The sequence below is a fragment of the Callorhinus ursinus genome, unplaced genomic scaffold, assembly GCF_003265705.2.
Source record: "Callorhinus ursinus isolate GAN/ISIS: 27379988/994484 unplaced genomic scaffold, GSC_fseal_2.0 scaffold2, whole genome shotgun sequence".
NCBI lineage: Eukaryota > Metazoa > Chordata > Mammalia > Carnivora > Otariidae > Callorhinus > Callorhinus ursinus.
The window spans coordinates 5,179,746-5,201,265 of record NW_027397064.1 but is presented as its reverse complement, the minus strand read 5'-3'; the positions used below and the strand labels follow the sequence as shown (position 1 = coordinate 5,201,265).

The 21,520-nt window shown below is 48.9% G+C and overlaps 1 protein-coding gene across 7 annotated transcripts in view; it reads left to right on the top strand.

Moving 5' to 3' along the window:
* Positions 1-21,520, top strand: part of DGKD (diacylglycerol kinase delta) — a 98,153-nt gene that overhangs the window by 71,269 nt on the left and 5,364 nt on the right. For all 7 annotated transcript variants that reach the window (XM_073876996.1, XM_073876991.1, XM_025889293.2 and 4 more), the window contains 9 exons: positions 1,282-1,392; positions 3,452-3,548; positions 3,788-3,895; positions 4,879-4,992; positions 6,059-6,193; positions 6,513-6,664; positions 8,339-8,450; positions 8,535-8,627; positions 9,609-9,728. In XM_073876996.1, the coding sequence (XP_073733097.1) occupies positions 1,282-1,392; positions 3,452-3,548; positions 3,788-3,895; positions 4,879-4,992; positions 6,059-6,193; positions 6,513-6,664; positions 8,339-8,450; positions 8,535-8,627; positions 9,609-9,728 (1,042 nt within the window). The remainder of the gene's footprint in view (positions 1-1,281; positions 1,393-3,451; positions 3,549-3,787; positions 3,896-4,878; positions 4,993-6,058; positions 6,194-6,512; positions 6,665-8,338; positions 8,451-8,534; positions 8,628-9,608; positions 9,729-21,520) is intronic.

Below are 21,520 nucleotides of genomic sequence, written 5' to 3'. Positions count from 1 at the left end.
GCCTGGCTGCCTCCCACTTCCTGGGTCCCTGTGCCCAGTCTCTCCATTCTCCTTCCTTTGTCCCAATGCTGTTTTTCTGGATCGGATCCCTCCCTCTTCCCAGGACCTATAAATACTGGTCAGCACGTGGTCTTTTGCTCAGAAAACAGTTCTGTCTTGAGCTTTGCTCTCGATAAGCTGTTAGGCACTTGGATTAGATGTGTCATAAAAACATCCACGTGATGATTGCTTCTCAAATCAGGCTTCAAACGCCTGTTAACCTAAAAGGTGGCAGGGTTCTGAGCCAGGCGGTATTCCCTGGGGTTTTTGTGGGAACTGCCATCAGGAATGCCAGGCATGCACTTTTCTCCTTGCTGCCCTTTCCAGATGGAGGGTCAGGGACTCCTCCTTTTAGCCAGCTGCCCTAGAGGGAAAGGAGGGTCCACAGAGCCCCTTTGTGACCCCTGTAGTCTCGGTGATTGCTGGGGGGAGGGGAGGCTGAGAAGCTGGAGTGAAAGGAGTCTCATCAGCAGAGGACAGAGGGAAGGGAGGTGCTGCCATGGGGGCTGGCATGGGCATTTCCACGTTTAGAGACAGCTGTGATTGGGCCTAGGGGTGTTTGAGGCATGTTCTGAAACCCACAGTTGAGGACGCGTGGGTATATGTGCTGCAGACACCGTCGGGTTTCACATCGCTGGTGGGCGTGTGAGATGGCGCAGCTGCTCTGGGAAACAGTCTGGCAGTACCGCAAAACCCAGTTTCCCCGTGGCCCAGACTGTGTCAGGGAGAGCGTGTCTACCCCAGCGTGCGTACCGGTGCTCACACACCTCTAGCGGAGTGCTGCTCAGCCATTGGAAGGGATGAGGCCCTGAGCACGAATGAGCCCTGAAAACATTATGCTCAGTGAAAGAAGCCAGACGCAAAGGGCCCACACACTGTGGGTTCCACTTATATGAAACTTGCAGAGTAGGCACACCATGGAGACGAGACAGAAAGCAGATTCATGGTTGCCAGGGCTGGGGAGGGTTTGGGGGCTGATGGCTGGGGGGGGGGGGCAGCTTACTTTTGGGGTGATGAGATGTCCTAAAATGGATAGTAGTGATGGTTACATGACCGAGTACATTAAAAATCACCGAGTCCTACACTCTAAATGGGTACATCGGGTGGTCTGTGAGTTCTAGGTCAGTAAAGCTGCTCCTGAAGGACAAGGCATGAGTTTTTCCCTCGGGGAGAAATGCTTGGAGGTTGGGAGGCTGTGAAGTGACCCAGGTGGTTCTCACTGGTCTGAAACCCCCTTTGCAGAGAGTATTACACAGAGAAGTGTGTCATGAACAATTACTTTGGCATCGGCCTGGATGCGAAGATATCCCTGGATTTCAACAACAAGCGTGATGAGCACCCAGAGAAGTGCAGGTAGGCAGCGGCTTGTGTGCACACCTGCCCTTTGCATCGTCCTTGCTTCTCGTTCCCGGGAGTGAGGTGACTTCTAGAGTCAGCAGAGTGCCAAGGCAGAAGGCATATGTAAAGCCCGAATGCCTTGTTGTTGGGAAGGGAGGTGCTTTTACAAGATGTGGGTGGAACGAGGTCAGAGTCCAGGAGGCCAGCCTGGAGGAGGCGTCCCCCCCCTCAGGGCTGGCGTGGTCATGGCAGATTCCACATGAGAAAATGAGTGAGTGCGGTCAGTCGGAAGGGTCTGAGTCTGGAGAGTTGTAAGTCCACGGTGCTGCTGTAAAGGGCCAGGTGACAGAGTGTGCTAAGAAGTGACTGTGCCCGACACGTTGAGTCCCCGGCAGCATTGGTGGCGGCTCTGTGTGCTCCTTACCACCGGACAGAGCTGGGCGGCCCTGTCGGCTCCCCACAGAGCCCCTGAGAGGATGCCCCTCCACAGAAAGGTAGCCACATGAGAGGCCCGAGGGCTGTCCCTGGAGATGTTCGGTTTCTTCCCCTAAATGACCTCTACTCCCCGCTGCCCGCCGAGGGAGGGGATGGAGACAAATGGGCAAGTTTCCTCCTGGGTTGAAGTGGAGATCCTATCTCCTCCATGGGAACATGAGAAGTGAAGCAGGGAGTTAACATCTCTCACCTCACCCCTCAGTAATCCCCTGGAGGAGGAAACCTTGAGCTCTGACATTCTAGAACTAGCGAGGGAGCAGCTGCCATGAGTTTGGGCAGAGATAGCCATTGACGTTGGAGTCGGGGGGGGGGGTGTCCCTTGCCAGAGAGCCTGCACACTTGCTCCGTGTGCCCCCTGCTCATTTGGTGCCATTATCACTTGGAGGGGTGACACTGGGGGAGCTGGGTGGGAGGGGCTCACACACCTAAGGACTTGTTCTGATGATCACCCAAGTGCTGTGTAGTTGGAAATTTCTCGGAAAACAAAATCAAGCATAAGAATTCAAGAAACCTTTGAGCTCTGGGGCTCGTGAGTGGTGGAGACTGTCTCCGAAGCCCCCAGGGACATCTCTGTTCTACAGCTCATGGTGGTGAGCCCGAATCATTTAAAAATAACCCTGTTAGTTGAAAAATAACTAAAAAGGCGTTAGAGTGCACATAGTTTAACAGAGTAAAATAGGTGAACAGGGCCATGCACGATACATTTTTAGAACCGTGGGACCCTGATAGGGTACTCCTTGAGTTTGTAGCAAGAGCTTTGTAAAGGTCTAAGAGGAATTCCATTTCTAGGAGTCTGTCTTAAAGAAGGAACTGGAAACGTCTGTAAAGAAGCGTGTGCGAAGGGGCGACTGCCACATGATTGACAGAGCCCAGGAGAGGGAAGTGGCTGGGTCCAGTCGGAGGGGTTAAGTTGTCCGGCAACGGTGGGGAGGTGGCCCACTGGGCTCAGTCCCGCCTCGAGACGCAGGCTGCGGGGCCAAGTGAACAGAGTCGGTCGGGAGACTGGAGACCGGCTCTTTGACCTGTAAGTGAAAGATTGAGGAAGTACACTAAAGGTTTATCCGTACGTAGAGGAAGTACACTAAAGGTTTATCCGTACGTAGAGGAAGTACACTAAAGGTTTATCCGTACGTAGAGGAAGTACACTAAAGGTTTTATCCGTACGTAGAGGAAGTACACTAAAGGTTTATCCGTACGTAGAGAGGTGGGGGTTGTGAGGGTCATTTGCTCCTTTGTGCTTTTCTGCACTTCCCAGATTTTCCACGGTAAACATAATTTCATAGCTAGAAAAAATCATTATCAGTTTTTTTGTGAGGTTCTGTAATGTCTGTAAGTTACTTTCTTGGGAGTGTTACTTTTCAGCAGAATTTTACATCAACAGATGTATTTCTTTATGCATATCTTACACAGACCTATAACGAGGAAATGCCCTTCCTTCCCTTGAGGTGTCTGTGCTGAGAGTGGTTGCTGCATCTGGCCGGTGTGGGATCAGATGCACTCCTGCAGCTCACGGCGGCGACTGTAGCTCACTGTATGAAGAGAGCTGAGATCCTGTCAGTCCTTTGCTTTCTGCCTGCAGGAGTCGGACCAAGAATATGATGTGGTACGGGGTTCTTGGAACCAAAGAGTTGCTGCACAGAACCTACAAGAACCTGGAGCAGAAGGTCCTTTTGGAGGTGAGCGGGAGGGCTCTCCTGCAATTGCAGGCAGTCAGGGGCCCCTCTGGTCTCCTCTTGGCCCTTCTAGCTGGGTGGGGACTCCCTCTGCCCTTTTGGGCCCTCGCTGAGAGCTCAGCTGTGGCCGTGGACCCCCCAGCCCGGGCCGGGGGTGGCAGGGGGATTGCTGGTGAGGAAGGACCAGGTCGATGCTGTGCATCTGTCTTTTTTTTTCTTTTTCTGGCATTTCTGCCGCGCAGTGTGACGGGCGACCCATTCCACTCCCCAGCCTCCAGGGGATTGCTGTCCTCAACATTCCCAGCTATGCTGGAGGGACCAACTTCTGGGGGGGCACCAAGGAAGATGATGTACGTACTGGGGTCCTGGGTGGCATGGGCCCAAGGGGGGTGTGGGCAATCTCTTCAAGGAGTACCCACCACGTCAGGCCCCAGTGGAGCATGCTGCCTCTCGGGGCTCAGGTAGTGGTGCGGAGGTAGGGACGGCACTCCTCGCCTGTGCTGGCAGCTGGAGTACAGTGGAGAACAAGACAGATAGGGTCCCCCTGCCCATGAGAAGAGAAGCCGAGCAGGACAGATGTGGTCAGGGGTATAGGCGTGATGCGGAAGCCAGGCCCAACTCCCAATTTGGGGCAGTCTGGGAAGGGTTCTCAGAGGAGGGAACATCTACGCTGAGGCCTGAAAGAAGACTTGGGGTTGGCCAGGTCAGGTGGGGGTAGGGTACGGGGTGGGGAGGCTGTTCCAGGGAGTTGCTGGAACAGCGTACATGAAGGCTTAGTGGTGAGACAGGATGTGGCATGGAGAAAGTTCCTTGACGATGTGCAATGGGTGAAATGCAGACAGGTTTGAGACCAGGTGGGGTTGTGTCATCCAGGGAAGAAGTTTGGAATTTCTGCTAAGAACTGTGGGAGGCCTTGATGGTCTTTAACCAGGGACATGGTTTCCTTCATACATAATAGCTAACAGAAATAGTGAACGTGAACTGCACATTTGAGGTGCTCTGGTAGCTGTTGAAAGCACTGGGCAAGAGGTACCTCGGTCCTCGGTTCACAGATGATGGGACCGAGGACAAAAGAAGTTAAGTGACTTGCTCAAGGTCATACTGCTAGTCCGTGGCAGCTCAGAGATTTGATTCCCGCAGCTGGTTTTGGGGTTTCTCCTAGAAACCCCCTCAGTAATGCATTTGCCCCACAGCTGCTTCTCAGTTAGGACACACCACACCCTGGTAGTGCCCCTGTCTGTCTGTAACCAGAGCAGCAGTCCAGCGAGGGAGCACCGAGGGGTGTGCGGGGAAGTTCGGAGCAGAGGTCAGCTCTTAACACTGGTCCTTGCAGACTTTTGCAGCTCCGTCATTCGATGATAAGATTCTGGAGGTGGTCGCTGTGTTTGGCAGCATGCAGATGGCTGTGTCTCGTGTCATTAAGCTGCAGCATCACCGAATCGCCCAGGTACCGGCCATGGTCCTGCAGGTGGGAGGGACCTGGGAGGCAGTCTGGCCCCCACGAGTTTGGAGAGGCAGGGCCTGGCCCAGAGGCAGGGCCTGGCCCAGAACCAGTCTCCTGCATCAGTGCACTCCTTGCACAGAGCCCAGGAGAATGGGTGGTTTTCCAGGACCACCCACGGCCCTGTCTCCTGGGCCAGAGCCCTCTGTCCCCTGCTGTATTTGACAGACGACACTCTTTCAGAATTGGGGCCCCCTTGAATCCTGCCTGAGCTCCCTGCCCTGGTTTCTCTTTGGGTGCCCACTGTACCTGCCCCCTTCTGTTGAGGTGGGATGAGATGAGACAAGCCCGACCAGACTCGGCGCATGCCTGTGGCTTTCAACAGCTGCATCCTGAGTTTGGGAACGGAGGCCGAGCAGTGAGCAGTGGAGAAAGCGGGGTCTCACCTGCTGCTCTAAGGCCCAGCTGGAGAGGGGAGATGGGGGGGGCTTATTTCTGGTGATAGGTTGGGGTGGGCAGTGTTTTAATGCATAATGAAGCGGGGACGCTGATAACAGCTCACCTGAGGCCCACACAGTGACTTTCCAGTCCTTCCAGCTTTAGTCTGCCCCCACATAGGGTAGGGTGTTTGAGTTTTATGATATTAACTCTTGGGCAGTGTTTTTTGTTGAGAAGAGAAACAGTGCATCGTTAACCACTTTTTGGGAGGGGTTTACCCTGTTCTGGGAGTGTCTGCATCTGTGCAGGGCCCTATGGCTCTTGCTGGTCATGAGTCTCCACCCCGGGCCTGGTGCTTGTATCTGACCACTGAGGTCTCCTCGCTGTGTTTTCAGGTGCAGTGCTGGGTCAGGGGACGGGGAGGGTGGGACAGACCCTTGGGCTTCATGAGCTGTGTCCCAGACGAGGATGCTCTGACCGCAGAGGTGGTCGGCAGTGGGCGGGATATCCCCCCAGCCATCAGCTGATGTGTGCAAGAGCACGTAGGACAGGAAGGCTCCTGCAGGGCTGAGAGACAGCCCCTAGCTCCTTGGTTCCGCGCGGTGCCCAAGTAACGGCTGTGATGTTTGCTCAGTGTCGTACAGTGAAGATTTCCATCCTGGGGGATGAGGGCGTACCTGTGCAGGTGGACGGAGAGGCCTGGATCCAGCCTCCAGGATACATTCGGATTATCCACAAGAACCGGGCACAGACGCTTACCAGAGATAGGGTAAGAAAGGCTGCCTTCGGGGACCCGGAGAGAACACTCTGGTCCCAGGGCTCACCTGCAGGCACACCTGTGCACCTTCTCGGAGAAGACCCAGAGTTTCTAGTGTTTCGTTCTAGGAATTTACTTTTGTTAGACACAGAGCTTAAGTGAACAGGGGTGTAATTTCCAGGACCATTCCCACTCCTCAGTGTGAAACAGAATTGTGTCTCTCCCTTTCTGGCTGTGGTCCAGCGAGTATCCCAGCAGTGTTTGCTGTTGGACATGTGCCTGCCTCTCGAGAGAGTGGTGCACCGTGTGATACCGCCATCCTGTGCCCTAGGCATTTGAGAACACGCTTAAGTCCTGGGAAGACAAGCAGAAGTGTGAACTTCCTCGCGCTCCATCTTTCTCTCTGCACCCGGAGATCCTGTCTGAGGAAGAGGCCACCCAGATGGACCAGTTCGGGCAGGCGGCGGGAGCCCTCATCCACAGGTGGGCCCTCGCCTTCCCTGTGAGGTTAGCCTCCTCCCGGCTGGAGCCCCTGGGCCCCTGACGGCCTCGGGGCCCCATGTTCACCGCTGGGCTGCCGGCGTGGCGTCCCTCCTGCCAGGGCTCATGTGCCAGTCTGCCTCCTTCACCAGGGCCCAGCTGGGGTTTCTGCAGGCCCTTGGCTTTGGTTCATCTCCGCTAACTGACTTTCAGAGAGTGCTTGGAGTGGATGTAGATGGAAGCTTAAAATCCACAGGTGTTTTCAGAGCCAGTTCACAGATGTAAAAACCTATCTTGGATTCTTACTGCCACTTCTGCTTTATCCCAGAGAGCAGGTTTGTTAGTAAAAAAAACAAACCTTGTAGTTATTAGAAAGTAAATACCCCACCAGTACCCAAAGGCATTTCCTTCTTTTACTCTGCCTTTGAGAAGTGCCTTCTGGAGCCACTGGCGACGACCTTCTGGCACGGTGGTCCCACTCCGCCGCCGTCCGTTCCCCCCCCCACCGCCCGGGCACCGGCTGCTGTCGTGCGCCACTGTGGAAGGGTCGTTCAGCTTGGTGATCTGTGCCCTCTCAGCTGCCAGATCCCGTGACCCTCTTCGGCCGCCATCTGGTTCTGGTTTTCAATGTATTTCCCCTCCCTGGTCACCCCCCGGGGGCCGCACGCTGGCCTGGTGCTCCTTGACTTTGCCTCTGTGCTGCTCTGTGGCTTCCTCCTCCTCTGCTCCGCTGGGAGCACTGCCACCCTGCGGGCTCTGGGCTCTGCCTGCCCTTCTGGGCGGTTCTTCTCCTGCTCTTTCCCCCAGCATCAGGCTCTCAGCCTGTGGGTTGGTGGCTCTCCCAGGATTCTGGTAGGCACTTCTGGTTCCATGGTCCTTCTGGGTCCACACCCCTGAGAGCATGGCCTGCGCTGTGTCCTCTGTCTCCACTTCTGCCACTGCCACCCCCCCGCCCCCCATGGCCAAATCAGTGTCTGGGCTCGATGACCTCACTTCTTACGTTGTTTCTCAGTTCCTGACTGTATAACGGGCTTCTAGCTTCCTTCTATCTTCATTCTTGTCCCCTCAAACCCTGTGGCAGCCCCGTAGGTGGGGACTTGCCATCATTGTCTTGTTTAAAGTCCAGCAGCTGCCCCTGGTTTTCCCCAGGGTAGGACAAGTGGCTCCTCATCCAGCTCCCCTGACTTGTGTGCCCCCTCTGTCGGCTCTGGTGCTCTTGCTGTGTCTGAGCCTGTCACCACCCTATATCTGTGTGGGTCCCTCGGGCAAGGGACTCTTGCCTGGGTCCGTGTCCTGGGGTCTGAGCCTTTTGAACCAGGATCGTCCCCACAGAGAAGGGTCCTGTCATCCTCATTTATAGAGTGGGGAGGCAAAGTCCCCTTTCAGGAACGATCAGCTGTCGCCACGGATAGCAGGCCTACAAACCGTGCTTCCTGTCAGCTTGCCATTTTACAGGGTGTGAGTCTCATTTTGGGTATTTTCCTCCCCTGGTTGAGTTTCTGGAAAAACTTGGATTTTGGTGTCACATTTCCCCTTTAAGACCTGCTCTGTTTGCCATTGGCTGAGCTGTGTCTGCGTTGGCCCTCTGGGCTGGACCTGGGCCTGTCTTTGAGCGAGGTGATGTTATAGGCTGTCCCTTCCTCTGGTCTGATGAGTGCTGTGTTTCTTTCTTTCTAGTATCCGGGAGATAGCTCAGTCCCATCAGGACATGGAGCAGGAACTTGCCCATGCCGTCAATGCCAGCTCCAAGTCCATGGACCGAGTGTACGGCAAGCCCAGAACCACAGAGGTGCCTGTGCTTTTCAGGTTTTGCTCCTCTGGAGTCCTGTAGCCCTTGGGCCTTCTACATGGGTGTCATTCTGGTTCCTCCCAGGGGCTGAACTGCAGCTTTGTCCTGGAAATGGTGAATAACATCAAAGCTCTGCGCAGTGAGACGGAACTGCTGCTGGCTGGGAAGGTGGCTCTGGTAAGCCGAGAGGCTGGCCCTCACTCTGCATGTAGTGACCTTTGTGTGGAGGGCAGCAGATCTTAGCCTGGTGTTCCTGGCCTTAAGAATTCTAGACTCAGTGTTGGAAGGGGCCGTGGAGGTCATCTGATCTGGCCATATGGCTGGTTCTCAAACCCTCTGGCCACATCTCAACCACATCATCTCTAGCATGTTAGACTCCTGTGGACAGAACCACCTTTGTCATTGCACACGAAATTCTGCCTTAGAAATCCGCAGGCGTGGAGCCATCTGCCTGTGAGCAGGCAGGCAGGCCCTGTTCTCAGACGCACTGCCCTGTCGCCCTTCCTCACTCAGCCCTGCCAACCTGGCTGATGAGGCAGCCCTGGGCGAGCACGCAGGTCGGGTTTCACCGCACTGCAGAAGCTAAAATAGGAAAGACCTGAGGGGTGGCCTGGCCAACCTTCTTGTTTTAAAAAATGAGGACGTGGAGGTCAAGGAGGTAGAGTGATTTGCTGAAGATCACGCATCTGGAGAACCACCCCGAAAAGCTAGTTTCCGTGTTCTCTGTTCTTCATTTCAAAATCGTCTGCTCCTCTGAGTGTGATGACTGCTGCTTTGCTGGCTCAGCATTTCCTGCCCTCTGCTGCAGGCGGTCCGCTCCTGTCCTCTTCCTGACACAGTGGCCTCAGGGGAGACCGGAGTTGGTGAAGTGTCAGCGCCGCTCATTCAGTGTTCAGACGAGCTTGGTTTGTTCCAGTACTTATGAAAGGAGAGTTTTAATTTCCTCACCTGATCCTACTTAGAAGGGGAGGTTCTGAATTTGGCCCCTTAGCCAGTGTTGTATGACTTAGTTTCCTTAGGAATTTTTGTAAGAACTGTCTGAGAAACAGATCGCTTTCCCTGAAGCAGACTGCATGCCTGCATGGGGGCTTTGCTGTGGCCCCAGCTCCTCACTGCTAATAACCAGCTGTGTCTCTCTTTCCTTCCTGCCTGGAGCAGCAGCTGGATCCCCCTCAGAAAGAGCGGCTTGGGGCTGCTCTCACAGAGATGGACCAGCAACTGAGGAAGCTGGCGGACACCCCCTGGCTGTGCCAGCCCATGGAGCCTGGTGACGAAGAGGTATGTGGTGGGTCACAGGGCTTCAGCTTGGGCACCCCTGGATGCAGTGGCTCTCCCTTAAGTACCTGGAATCACTGTGATCTGTGCAGCTTTGAGGTTAAGATGGTGTCCATTTTGCAGCCCCTGATAGGGCTTCTCAAGACTTCTCTGTTAAAACGCCTTGGAGGTATGGAAAAAGACTGGCAGGTAGGAAGGCGTTGGGAGTTAGTATTGATGACTGGGCACTTGCCGCCTTCAGAAACAGATGGCAGGGGTGGCCAGGAAGTTGATAGAAGGCTGAGCCTAGGCCCACTGTTTGTCCCTGGTGTGAAGACACATTGGTTGGATAAATGGCAGCTTCTTGAGTTTGTTGTTGACAGGGACAGAGTTGGTGTGGTCCACTCTGTCACACTTTTGCATGTGTTTCGAGACTCCAGCTTGCCATACTCCCTATAGCTGGGACAGATGGGACCCTGGGTATATTGCACCCTGGGATGTTGTTGCAAGAGCCCAGGAGAGGTGCTCGTTGGACGGTCAGTTTTGTGGGCAGCATCTTCATAAAGGCGAACTGTGGATTGTCTTTTTTATCAGGGATAGAACAGAAGTGGGCCAGGAAAAAAGTTCATCATAGGATAGAAAGAACCGTTAGACATTACACATCTGGCACCCCGACCGCCAGTTTTGTTTGTTAGAACCTGTTGGCAGCAGTAAGGTGAGGGTACAGAAGAAGGCTACAGCAGTCTGTGCCACTCTCCTCTAAAAAATGAAGGCATTTGTTGACAAGTGCAAACCCTGCATGGAAAACTGACTCTTAGACCTTCCAGTGAAACAGCAAAACTCAGTAACTTAAAATATGAGGACATTTTGGTTTAAAAGGACTGGCCACATTCAGTTTGGTGCCACATTTCTACTAGCATAAAAATAGGACAATTATTTCTTTAAAAGCAAAAAAAAAAAAAGTTGACAAATCTAATCTGCAAGTTAATTCTTTGAAAGTACAGTTGACTCTTGAACAATACAGTTTGGACTGCGTGGGTCCACTTATATATAGGCTTTTTTTCTGATAAATATAGTACAGTACTTTAAATGTGTTTTCTCTTAGGATTTTCTTAACATTTTCTTTTCTGTAGCTTTTTTGTAAGAATACAGTATATGATATACATACAAATATGTGTTAGTTGACTGTTTATGTTATTTGGGCTCTTTGGGGAGTCAGAAGTTATTCATGGATTTTCAACTTCGTGGGTGGGGGTTGGCACCCCTGACTTCTACGTTGTTCAGAACTTAACTGTAAAGTACAAGAAATTAAATCACTCTGTGGCACATATTTAAGGAAAGTTTGGATAGTATGAAATGATAAAGGTTAGGTAACAATAGATAAGAGAATAAATCAAGTTATACTATTTTCAAAGAAATGCTAATTTTAAAATCTTGCTGAAACCATTGAAACGTCAGGAGAAATTTAAACTATACAAATTGAAATCTAAAGACATTTTAAAGGGGGGGGCGGAGCAAGATGGTGGAGAAGTAGGAGACCTAGATTTCGTCTGGTCTCAGGAACTCAGCTGAATAGGGATCAAACCGTTCTGAACACCTACGAACTCAACAGGAGACTGAAGAAAAGAATAGCAACAACTCTCTGGACAGAGAAGCGACCACTTTCTGGAAGGTAGGACGTGCGGAGAAGTGAATCCGAGGCGATATTCGGGAGGATAGACGGCGGGGGAGGGGCCTCCGCCGGCCGCTTCTGGCAAGTGCTAGAGCCGCGGAGCCCAAAATCGGACCTTTTAGAAGTCGGCTCCGCGGAGGGACGTCGCTGCAGTGGCTAAGCGGGGGGTGGAACCCTCGCGGGACAGTGTGGTCTCAGGACCCTCGGGGTCACAGAAAGACCGGGGGTGCCTGAGTGCGCCAGAGCTCACAGGTATCAGAGCGGGGAAGCCGGCTGCAGAGACGGAGCCGAGGCGCGGGCTCTCAGCTCGGGGTTGCCATAAACTGTGATCCGCGGCCCAGTCGGGCCACTGCTCCTCCAGCAGGGACCCAACAAGCGACAGATCCGGGGAGACTCCCCTTCCTCCCCCAGGAGGAGCGGCGCCGGGAGCGCACCGCAGGGATCTGCTGGGTTTGGAGACTCCACACGGGGTCGGGTGCCAGAGATAGCAACGCTCGGTCACAGGCCGGGTGAGCACGGAGTGCGGCCGGAGACCGGGGACACGGGAGTGACTGCTTTTCTCTGGGGGCGCACTGAGGAGCGGGGCCCTGAGTTCTCAGCTCCTCTGGGCGGAGATTGGGAGGCCACCGTTTTCACTCTCGTCCTCCAAAGCTGTACGGAGAGCTTGCAGGGAACAAAAGCTCCCGAGAGCAAACCTGAGCAGATTACTTAGCCTGGACCCGCAAGGGCGGGGCAATTCTGCCTCCGGCAAAGACGTTTGGGAACCACGGCAACAGGCCCCTCCCCCAGAAGATCAGCACGAACAGCCAGCCAAGACCAAGTTTACCAATCAATGAGAATGGCAGAACTCCAGAGCTAGGGGAATTTTTACCATGATTCTTTAGTCTTTCAAAGTTATTTTTTTTTAACTTTTTTTTTTAAATTTTTCTTTTTCCCCCAACATCTTATATAAATCCCTTTTTTTTAAATAAATCCCTTTTTTAAAAAGCATTTTTATTTTTCATTTTTAGAGTCATATTCTCTCCCTTCATAGTAGTTACCTTTATTTTTGACACACACATATATATATATACAAGTTGTTCTCTCTTTAAAATTTTGAGATACAGTTTCTTCTAACAGATCAAAATATACCCTAAATCTCTAGTGTATGGCTTTGTTCTAGTCTCCTGCCTGATCACATTCTCTCCCTTTTTTTTAAAATTCTCTTCTTTCTTTTTTCAAACAACTTCTTAACAATTCCTTTTATAGGGCGCCTGGGTGGCTCAGTTGGTTAAGCGACTGCCTTCGGCTCAGGTCATGATCCTGGAGTCCCGGCCCTGCTGAGCAGGGAGTCTGCTTCTCCCTCTGACCCTCTTCCCTCTCGTGCTCTCTGTCTCTCATTTCTCTCTCTCTCAAATAAATAAATAAAAAAAAATCTTTAAAAAAAAACCAATTCCTTTTATAAAATCTTTTATAATTTTCATCTTTTTTTAATTTTTAATTTTTTATTTATTAGAGAGAGCACAAGGGGGCGGGTAGGGTCAGAAGGAGAAGCAGACTCCCTGCTGAGCAAGAAGCCCGATGCGGGACTCGATCCTGGGACTTCGGGATAATGACCTGAGCCGAAGGCAGTCGTTTAACCAACTGAGCCACCCAGGCGCTCTATAATTTTCATCTTTACAGTCATATTCCATCCCTTCATTGTATTAACCCTTATTTTTGTACATATGTAAGTTTTCCTTTCTTTAAAATTTTGGGAGGCACTTTCTTCTAACAGACCAAAATACACCCCAAATGTAGTGTGTGGCACTGATTTATGCACCAGCCTGATCATATTTGATCATATTCTGTTTTTTTGTTTTGTTCTGTTTTTGTTTTTATCTTTCTCTTTTTTTTTCTTTTTCTTTTTCTTTTTTCTTTCTTTCCCTTTCTTTTCTCCTGGTTTCAGGTCTTTTCTGATTTCTTTAGAGAATATTTTCTGGGGACGTTGTTTGTTCTCTCATTCATCTCTTCTCCTCTGGACAAAATGACAAGACGGAAAAAAAATCACCTCAACACAAAGAATAAGAGGCAGTATCGACTGCCAGGGACCTACTCAATACGGACATTAGTACGATGTCGGACCTAGAGTTCAGAATAATGATTTTGAAAATACTTGCTGGGCCTGAAAAAAGCATGGAAGTTATTAGAGAAACCCTTTCTGGAGAAATGAACTAAAATCTAACCAAGTTGAAATCAAAAAGGCTATTAATGAGGTGCAATCAAAAATGGGGGCGCTAACTGCTAGGATAAGTGAAGCAGAAGAGAGAATCAGCGAAATAGAAGACCAAATGATGGAAAATAAACTGAGAAAAAGAGATAAACAATACTGGATCACGAGGGTGGAATTCGAGAGATAAATGAAACCATGAGACGAAACAACATTAGAATAATTGGGATCCCAGAAGAAGAAGAGAGAGAGAGAGGGGCAGAAGGTAGCAAATTGGAGCAAATTATGGCAGAGAACTTTCCTAATGTGGAGAAGGAAACAGGCATCAAAATCCGGGGGACACAGAGAACCCCTCTCAAAATCAATAAAAATAGGTAAACACCCCGACATCTAATAGTAAAACTTACGAGTCTCAGAGACAAAGAGAAAATCCTGAAAGCAGCTTGGGAGAGACAGATGTAACCTACAATGGTAGAAACATTAGATTGGCAACAGACCTATCCACAGGGACCTGTCAGGCCAGAAAGGACTGGCAGGATATATTCAGAGCACTAAATGAGAAAAATATGCAGCCAAGAATACTGTATCCAGCTAGACTATCATTGAAAATAGAAGGAAAGGTAAAAAGCTTCCAGGACAAACAAAAACTAAAGGAATTTGCAAACATGAAACCAGCCCTATAAGAAATATTGAAAGGGGTCCTCTAAGCAAAGAGAGAGCCTAAAAGCAACACAGACCAGAAAGGAACACAGACAATAGACAGTAACAGTCACCTTACAGGCAGTACAGTGGCACTAAATTCATATCTTTCAATAGTTACCCTGAATGTAAATGGGCTAAATGCCCCAATCAAAAGACACAGGCAGACTGGATAAAAAAACAAGACCCATCGATATGCTGTCTGCAAGAGACTCATTTTAGACCCAAAGACACCCCCAGATTGAAAGTGAGGGGGTGGAAAACCATTTACCATGCTAATGAACACCAAAAGAAAGCTGGGGTGGCAATCGTTATATCAGACAAATTAGCTTTTAAACCAAAGACTGTAATAAGAGATGAGGAAGGACACTATATTCTACTTAAAGGGTCTATCCAACAAGAAGATCTAACAATTGTAAATATCTATGCCCATGGGGGTAGTCAGTTATATAAGGCAATTAATAACAGCAAAGAAACACATTGACAACAATACAATAATAGTGGGGGACTTTAACACTCCCCTGACTGAAATGGACAGATCATCTAAGCAAAAGATCAACAAGGAAATAAAGACGTTAAACGACACACTGGACCCAATGGACTTCACAGACATATTCAGAACATTCTATCCCAACGCAACAGAATACACATTCTTCTCTAGTGCCCATGGAACATTCTCCAGAATAGATCACATCCTAGGTCACACATCAGGTCTCAACCAGTACCAAAAGATTGGGATCATTCCCTGCATATTTTCAGACCACAATGCTTTGAAACTAGAACTCAATCACAAGAGGAAAGTCAGAAAGAACTCAAATACATGGAGGCTAAAGAGCATCCTACTAAAAAAGGAATGGGTCAACCAGGAAATTAAAGAAGAATTTTAAAAAATCATGGAAACCAATGAAAATGAAAATACAACTGTTCAAAATCTTTGGGATACAGCAAAAGCAGTCCTAAGAGGAAAGTATATAGCAATACAAGCCTTTCTCAAGAAACAAGAAAGGTCTCAAATACACAACCTAACCCTACACCTAAAGGAGCTGGAGATAGAACAGCAAGTAAAGCCTAAACCCAGCAGGAGAAGAGAAATCATAAAGATCAGAGCAGAAATCAATGAAATAGAAACCAAAAGAACAGTAGAACAGATCAACGAAACAAGGAGCTGGTTCTTTGAAAGAATTAAGATTGATAAACCCCTGGCCAGACTTATCGAAAAGAAAAGAGAAATGACCCAAATCAACAAAATCATGAATGAAAGAGGAGAGATCACAACCAACACCAAAGAAATACAAACGATTATAAGAACATATTATGAGCAACCATGTGCTGGCAAATTAGATAATCTGGAAGAAATGGATGCATCCCTAGAGATGTGTCAACTACCAAAACTGAACCAGAAAGAAGTAGAAAACCTGAACAGACCTATAACTAATAAGGAAATTGAAGCAGTCATCAAAAATCTCCCAGCAAACAAAAGCCCAGGGGCAGATGGCTTCCCAGGGGAATTTTCCCAAACATTTGAAGAAGAATTAATACCTATTCTTCTGAAACTGTTCCAAAAAATAGAAATGGAAGGAAAACTTCCAAACTCGTTTTATGAGCCCACCATTACCTTGATTCCCAAACCAGACAAAGACCCCATCAAAAAGGAGAATTATAGACCAATATCCTTGATGAACATGGATGCAAAAATTCTCACCAAAATACTAGCCAATAGGATCCAACAGTACATTAAAAGGATTATTCACCACGACCAAGTGGGATTTATCCCTGGGCTGCAAGGTTGGTTCAACATCTGCAAATCAATCAATGTGATACAATACATTAATAAAAGAACAAGAATCCTCTTGATTCTTCCATATGATCCTCTCAATAGATGCAGGAAAAGCATTTAATAAAGTACAGCATCCTTTCTTGATTAAAACTCTTCAGAGTGTAGGGATGGAGGGTACATACATCAATATCATAAAAGCCATCTATGAAAAACCCACAGTGAATATTCTCAATGGGAAAAAACTGAGAGCTTTCCCCTAAGGTTAGGAACATCGCAGGGATGTCCACTATCACCACTGCTATTCAATATAGTATTAGAAGTTCTAGCCACAGCAGTCAGACAACAAAAAGAAATCAAAGGCATCCAAATTGGCAAAGAAGAAGTCAAACTCTCACTGTTTGCAGATGATACGATACTTTATGTGGAAAACCCAAAAGGTTCCACCCCAAAACTGCTAGAACTCATCCAGGAATTCAGCAAAGTGGCAGGATATAAAATCAATGCACAGAAATCATTGGCATTCCAATACACCAACAACAAGACAGAAGAAAGAGAAATTACGGAGTCGATCCCATTTACAATTGCACCCCAAACCATAAGATACCTGGGAATAAATCTAATCAGAGGCGCAAAGGATCTGTACTCAGAGAACTATAAAATACTCATGAAAGAAATTGAGGAAGACACAAAGAAATGGAAAAATGTTCCATGCTCATGGATTGGAAGAACAAATATTGTGAAGGTGTCAATGCTACCTAGAGCAATCTACACATTCAATGCAATCCCCATCAAAATATCAACTTTTTTCAAAGAAATGGAACAAATAATCCTAAAATTTGTATGGAACCAGAAAAGACCTCGAATAGCCAGAGGTATGTTGAAAAAGAAAAGCAAAGCTGTGGAGGCATCACATTTCCGGACTTCCAGCTCTATTACAAAGCTGTCATCATCAAGACAGTATGGTACTGGCACAAAAAGAGACACATAGATCAATGGAGCAGAATAGAGAACCCAGAAATGGACCCTCAACTCTATGGTCAACTCATCTTCGACAAAGCAGGAAAGAATGTCCAATGGAAAAAAGACAGTCTCTTCAACAAATGGTGTTGGGAAAATTGGACAGCCACATGCAGAAGAATGAAACTGGACCATTTCCTTACACCACACACAAAAATAGACTCCAAATGGATGAAAGACCTAAATGTGAGACAGGAGTCCATCAACATCCTAAAGGAGAACACAGGTAGCAACCTCTTCGAGCTCAGCTGCAGCAGATTCTTCCTAGAAACATTGCCAAAGACAAGGGAAGCCAGGGCAAAAATGAACTATTGGGATTTCAGCAAGATAAAAAGCTTTTGCACAGCAAAAGAAACAGTCCACAAAACCAAAAGATAACTGACAGAATGGGAGAAGATATTTGCAAATGACATATCAGATAAAGGGCTAGTATCCAAAATCTATAAAGAACTTATCAAACTCAACACCCAAAGAACAAATAATCCAATCAAGAAATGGGCAGAAGACATGAACAGACATTTTTCCAAAGAAGACATCCAAACGGCCAACAGACACATGAAAAAGTGCTCAACATCGCTCGGCATCAGGGAAATCCAAATCAAAACCTCAGTGAGATACCACCTCACACCAGTCAGAATGGCTAAAATTAACAAGTCAGGAAACGACAGATGTTGGTGAGGATGCAGAGAAAGGGGAACCCTCCTACACTGTTGGTGGGAATGCAAGCTGGTGCAGCCACTCTGGAAAACAGTACGGAGGCTCCTCAAAAAGTTGAAAATAGAGCTACCATACGATCCAGCAATTGCACTACTGGGTATTTACCCCAAAGATACAAATGTAGGGATCCGAAGGGGTACATGCACCCCGATGTTTATAGCAGCAATGTCCACAATAGCCAAACTGTGGAAAGAGCCAAGATGTCCACTGACAGATGAATGGATAAAGAGGAAGTGGTATATATACACAATGGAATATTATGCAGCCATCAAAAGGAATGAGATCTTGCCATTTGCAACGACACTGATGGAACTGGAGGGTGTTATGCTGAGTGAAATAGTCAGAGAAAGACATGTATCCTATGACCTCACTGATATGAGGAATTCTTAATCTCAGGAAACAAACTGAGGGTTGCTGGAGTGGTGGGGGGTGGGAGAGATGGGGTGGCTGGGTGATAGACATTGGGGAGGGTATGTGCTATGGTGAGCGCTGTGAAGTGTAGAAGACTGTTGAATCACAGATCTGTACCTCTGAAGCAAATAATACATTATATGTTAATAAAAAAAAAAAAGAAGAAGATAGCAGGAGGGGAAGAATGAAGGGGGTGGGAAATCGGAGGGGGAGACAAACCATGAGATATTGTGGTCTCTGCGAAACAAACTGAGGGTTCTAGAGGGGAGGGGGTGGGGGGATGGGTTAGCCTGGTGGTGGGTATTAAAGAGGGCACGTTCTGCGTGGAGCGCTGGGTGTTATATGCAAACAATGAATCATAGAACACTACATCAAAAACTAATGATGTAGTGTATGGTGATTAACATAACATAATAAAAAAAATTAAAAAAGAAAAAGAATAGCCACAGGACAACTTGAAAAAATTACTATCTCTGAAGGGAAAATGTCAAAGAATATGTAATTTCCTATGTAAGAAACCTCATCGGAGCTAGGAAAAGATGGACATTGGCCCAGTTCGTGTTTTAAATTGTGATAAGAAACACACATTGACCATATCTGTTGTTTTTAAGTGTACAATTCAAGTAGTGTTAAGCATATTCACATATTGTGAAGCAAATCTCCTGAACTTTTTTTTTTAAAGACTTTATTTATTTGTTTGACAGAGAGAGGGAACACAAGCAGGAGGAGTGGGAGAGGGAGAAGCAGGCCTCCCGCTGAGCAGGGAGCCCGATGCGGGGCTCGATCCCAGGACCCCGGGATCATGACCTGAGCCGAAGGCAGACGCTTAACGATTGAGCCACCCAGGCGCCCCCGAACTTTCAAACAGTTCATTTTTTTAAAAACTAGCACACCTGATTTCAAAATTCCGTATTATCAGTAGATCTGTAAAAACAGTGTATTTATTTTTTATTTTTTTAATCTTTTTTTTAGAATAGATTTTATTCATGAGAAAGAGAGCACAAGCAGTGGGAGGGGCAGAAGGAGAGGCAGACTCCCCACTGAGCAGGGAGCCTCACATAAGACTCGATCCCAGGACCTGAAGATCATGACCTGAGCCGAAGGCAGACACTCAACCGACTGAGCCACCCAGGTGCCCCAAAATAGTTTCTTTAAATCAAATAATTGAAAGCAATTCCGGGTGGAAAGTGCAGAGGAATTGAAAGGCCATTTTGCCCCCCCCCGCCGAGGAAATGCTCAATTTCCGGTGGGTCATGCATGGGTAGTGGCTCCTGTGGTGGAAGAAGCTGCTGACCCCAGAAAGAGGACAGCAGGCCTCGCCTGTCGGGAGGCATTCGGAAGCCTGTGGCACCGCTGGGCTGGCAACAGCATCCTGTCGGGAGGCAGGAATCTGGATCCAATCAGCGGCTCCACGTGGGCAGGGGGTGGGCTGGCCGCTGCCAGCAAGCCACCCGCGGTCAGAGTCAGAATGGGAGCCGGCTTACGGGATGGATAGCTGGTTTCTCTGCGGGCGAAGGTCAAAACGGGAGAGCCCGAGAGCCACAGGGCTGAGTGTCACTCGTGGCCCTCATCAGGGTCCTGATTCAAACACACCCACCATGAGGATAAATCTTTGGAATGGGCGGGGAGATTTGATATTATCAGATATATATGAATTTTTGCTGGTGTCAGTGTGATGATAGTGCTGTGGTTCGATGTAGGGTTGCATACTGAAGTATTTGTGGGGGGCGTAGTTTGATGTCAAATTTGCTAAGGGGAGACTAAGATCACGTATTGATAATCAACCTCATTCTGCTGGTCTCCCCATTTTATGAATGGGTGAAAATACCCATATTAAAAGTTAGAAGTAGGGGCTCCTGGGTGGCTCAGTCAGTTAAGCAAGCATCCACCTTCGGCTCAGGTCATTATCCCGGGGTCCTGGGATCGAGCCCCACGTCGGGCTCCCTGCTCAGCGGGGAGCCTGCTGCTCCCCCTGCTTGTGCGCGCTCTCTCTTTCTGACAAATAAATCTTTAAAAAGATAATAAAAGAAAAAATGTAATCCTCATATTGCATTAAAAAAAAAATTGTAAAGCCAGGCATAGGATTGTGTTTGGGCCGTGTAGGAGAGCAGCTGTGGGTCCCTGCGGTGTCCCCTCCTGTGGGAGCACGGAGGAGCGAGGTGCCCGCCAGTCTCAGAGCAGAAGAGCCTGGTCGCCCGGGCGCTAATGGTCTTTAATGGAGCAGCTGTTAGAATCGATGGTTGGTAATTTTACCAAGTTAAGAAATTTGTAGGGGCGCCTGGGTGGCTCAGTCATTAAGCGTCTGCCTTCGGCTCAGGTCATGGTCCCAGGGTCCTGGGATCGGGCCCCGCATCGGGCTCCCTGCTCAGCGGGAAGCCTGCTTCTCCCTCTCCTGCTCCCTCTGCTGTGTTCCCTCTCTCCCTGTGTCTCTGTCAAATAAAGTCTTTAAAAAAAAATTGTAAAAATAAGTTCCTTGAGCGCTGCAGTCATCGGTTAGAAATACCATTGTGAGAAGTCTCTCTTCTAGTAGAAAAGCTGAAGCCGGAAACGCCTCTGATCAGAAATCCACGAAGGGGAGGACCCTCAGGGGCACCAGGAGGGTTGGAGGCACGACAAAGTGTGTTCCCAGACGTGAGGACCCATATTCTTCCCCCACGCTAGACTTGGTGTGATTCTAATGAAAATCCCTGTGACATTTTCAGTGGGACCACGTGTCCTTTTCAGATCTGAAAGTGTCCTAAAGCTGCCAAGTCTGACCATGCGGGGATGTCGGTGGACAGGGCCCTGGGGCAGAGTCCAGGCCCTTGGGGTGCACCTGGCACATAGGAAATTCTGCTTTATTTGTGAATACAGGGGTAGGACGTGTACACACGTAAATGCAGGCTCATGTATTGTGTGTGCGGAGCATTCTTTTCAGCAGAGGCCCCTGCGCCAGCTTCTGTGCTGGGAAGGGGCAGCGTCAGCTCCGCCTGTTTGCTGGGCAGCCCTGTGGGCGCGGAGTGGGGGGGTGGAAGGGACCCAGTGCCCCGTTCCTCCACGATGCTGCTTCAGGAAGTAGGTCCCAAGGAAAGAGCGCAAAGTGCTGGAAAAGCTTTGTTTAGAAAGACACACACACCACACACACACACACACACAGACACACACACACACACACACACCCCGCTAGTCCCAGCCTGGAAAAGCTTTGTTTAGAAAGACACACAGACACACACACACGCACACACACACACACACACACACACACACACACCCCGCTAGTCCCAGCCTGGAAAAGCTTTGTTTAGAAAGACACACACACACACACACACACACACACACACACACACACACACACA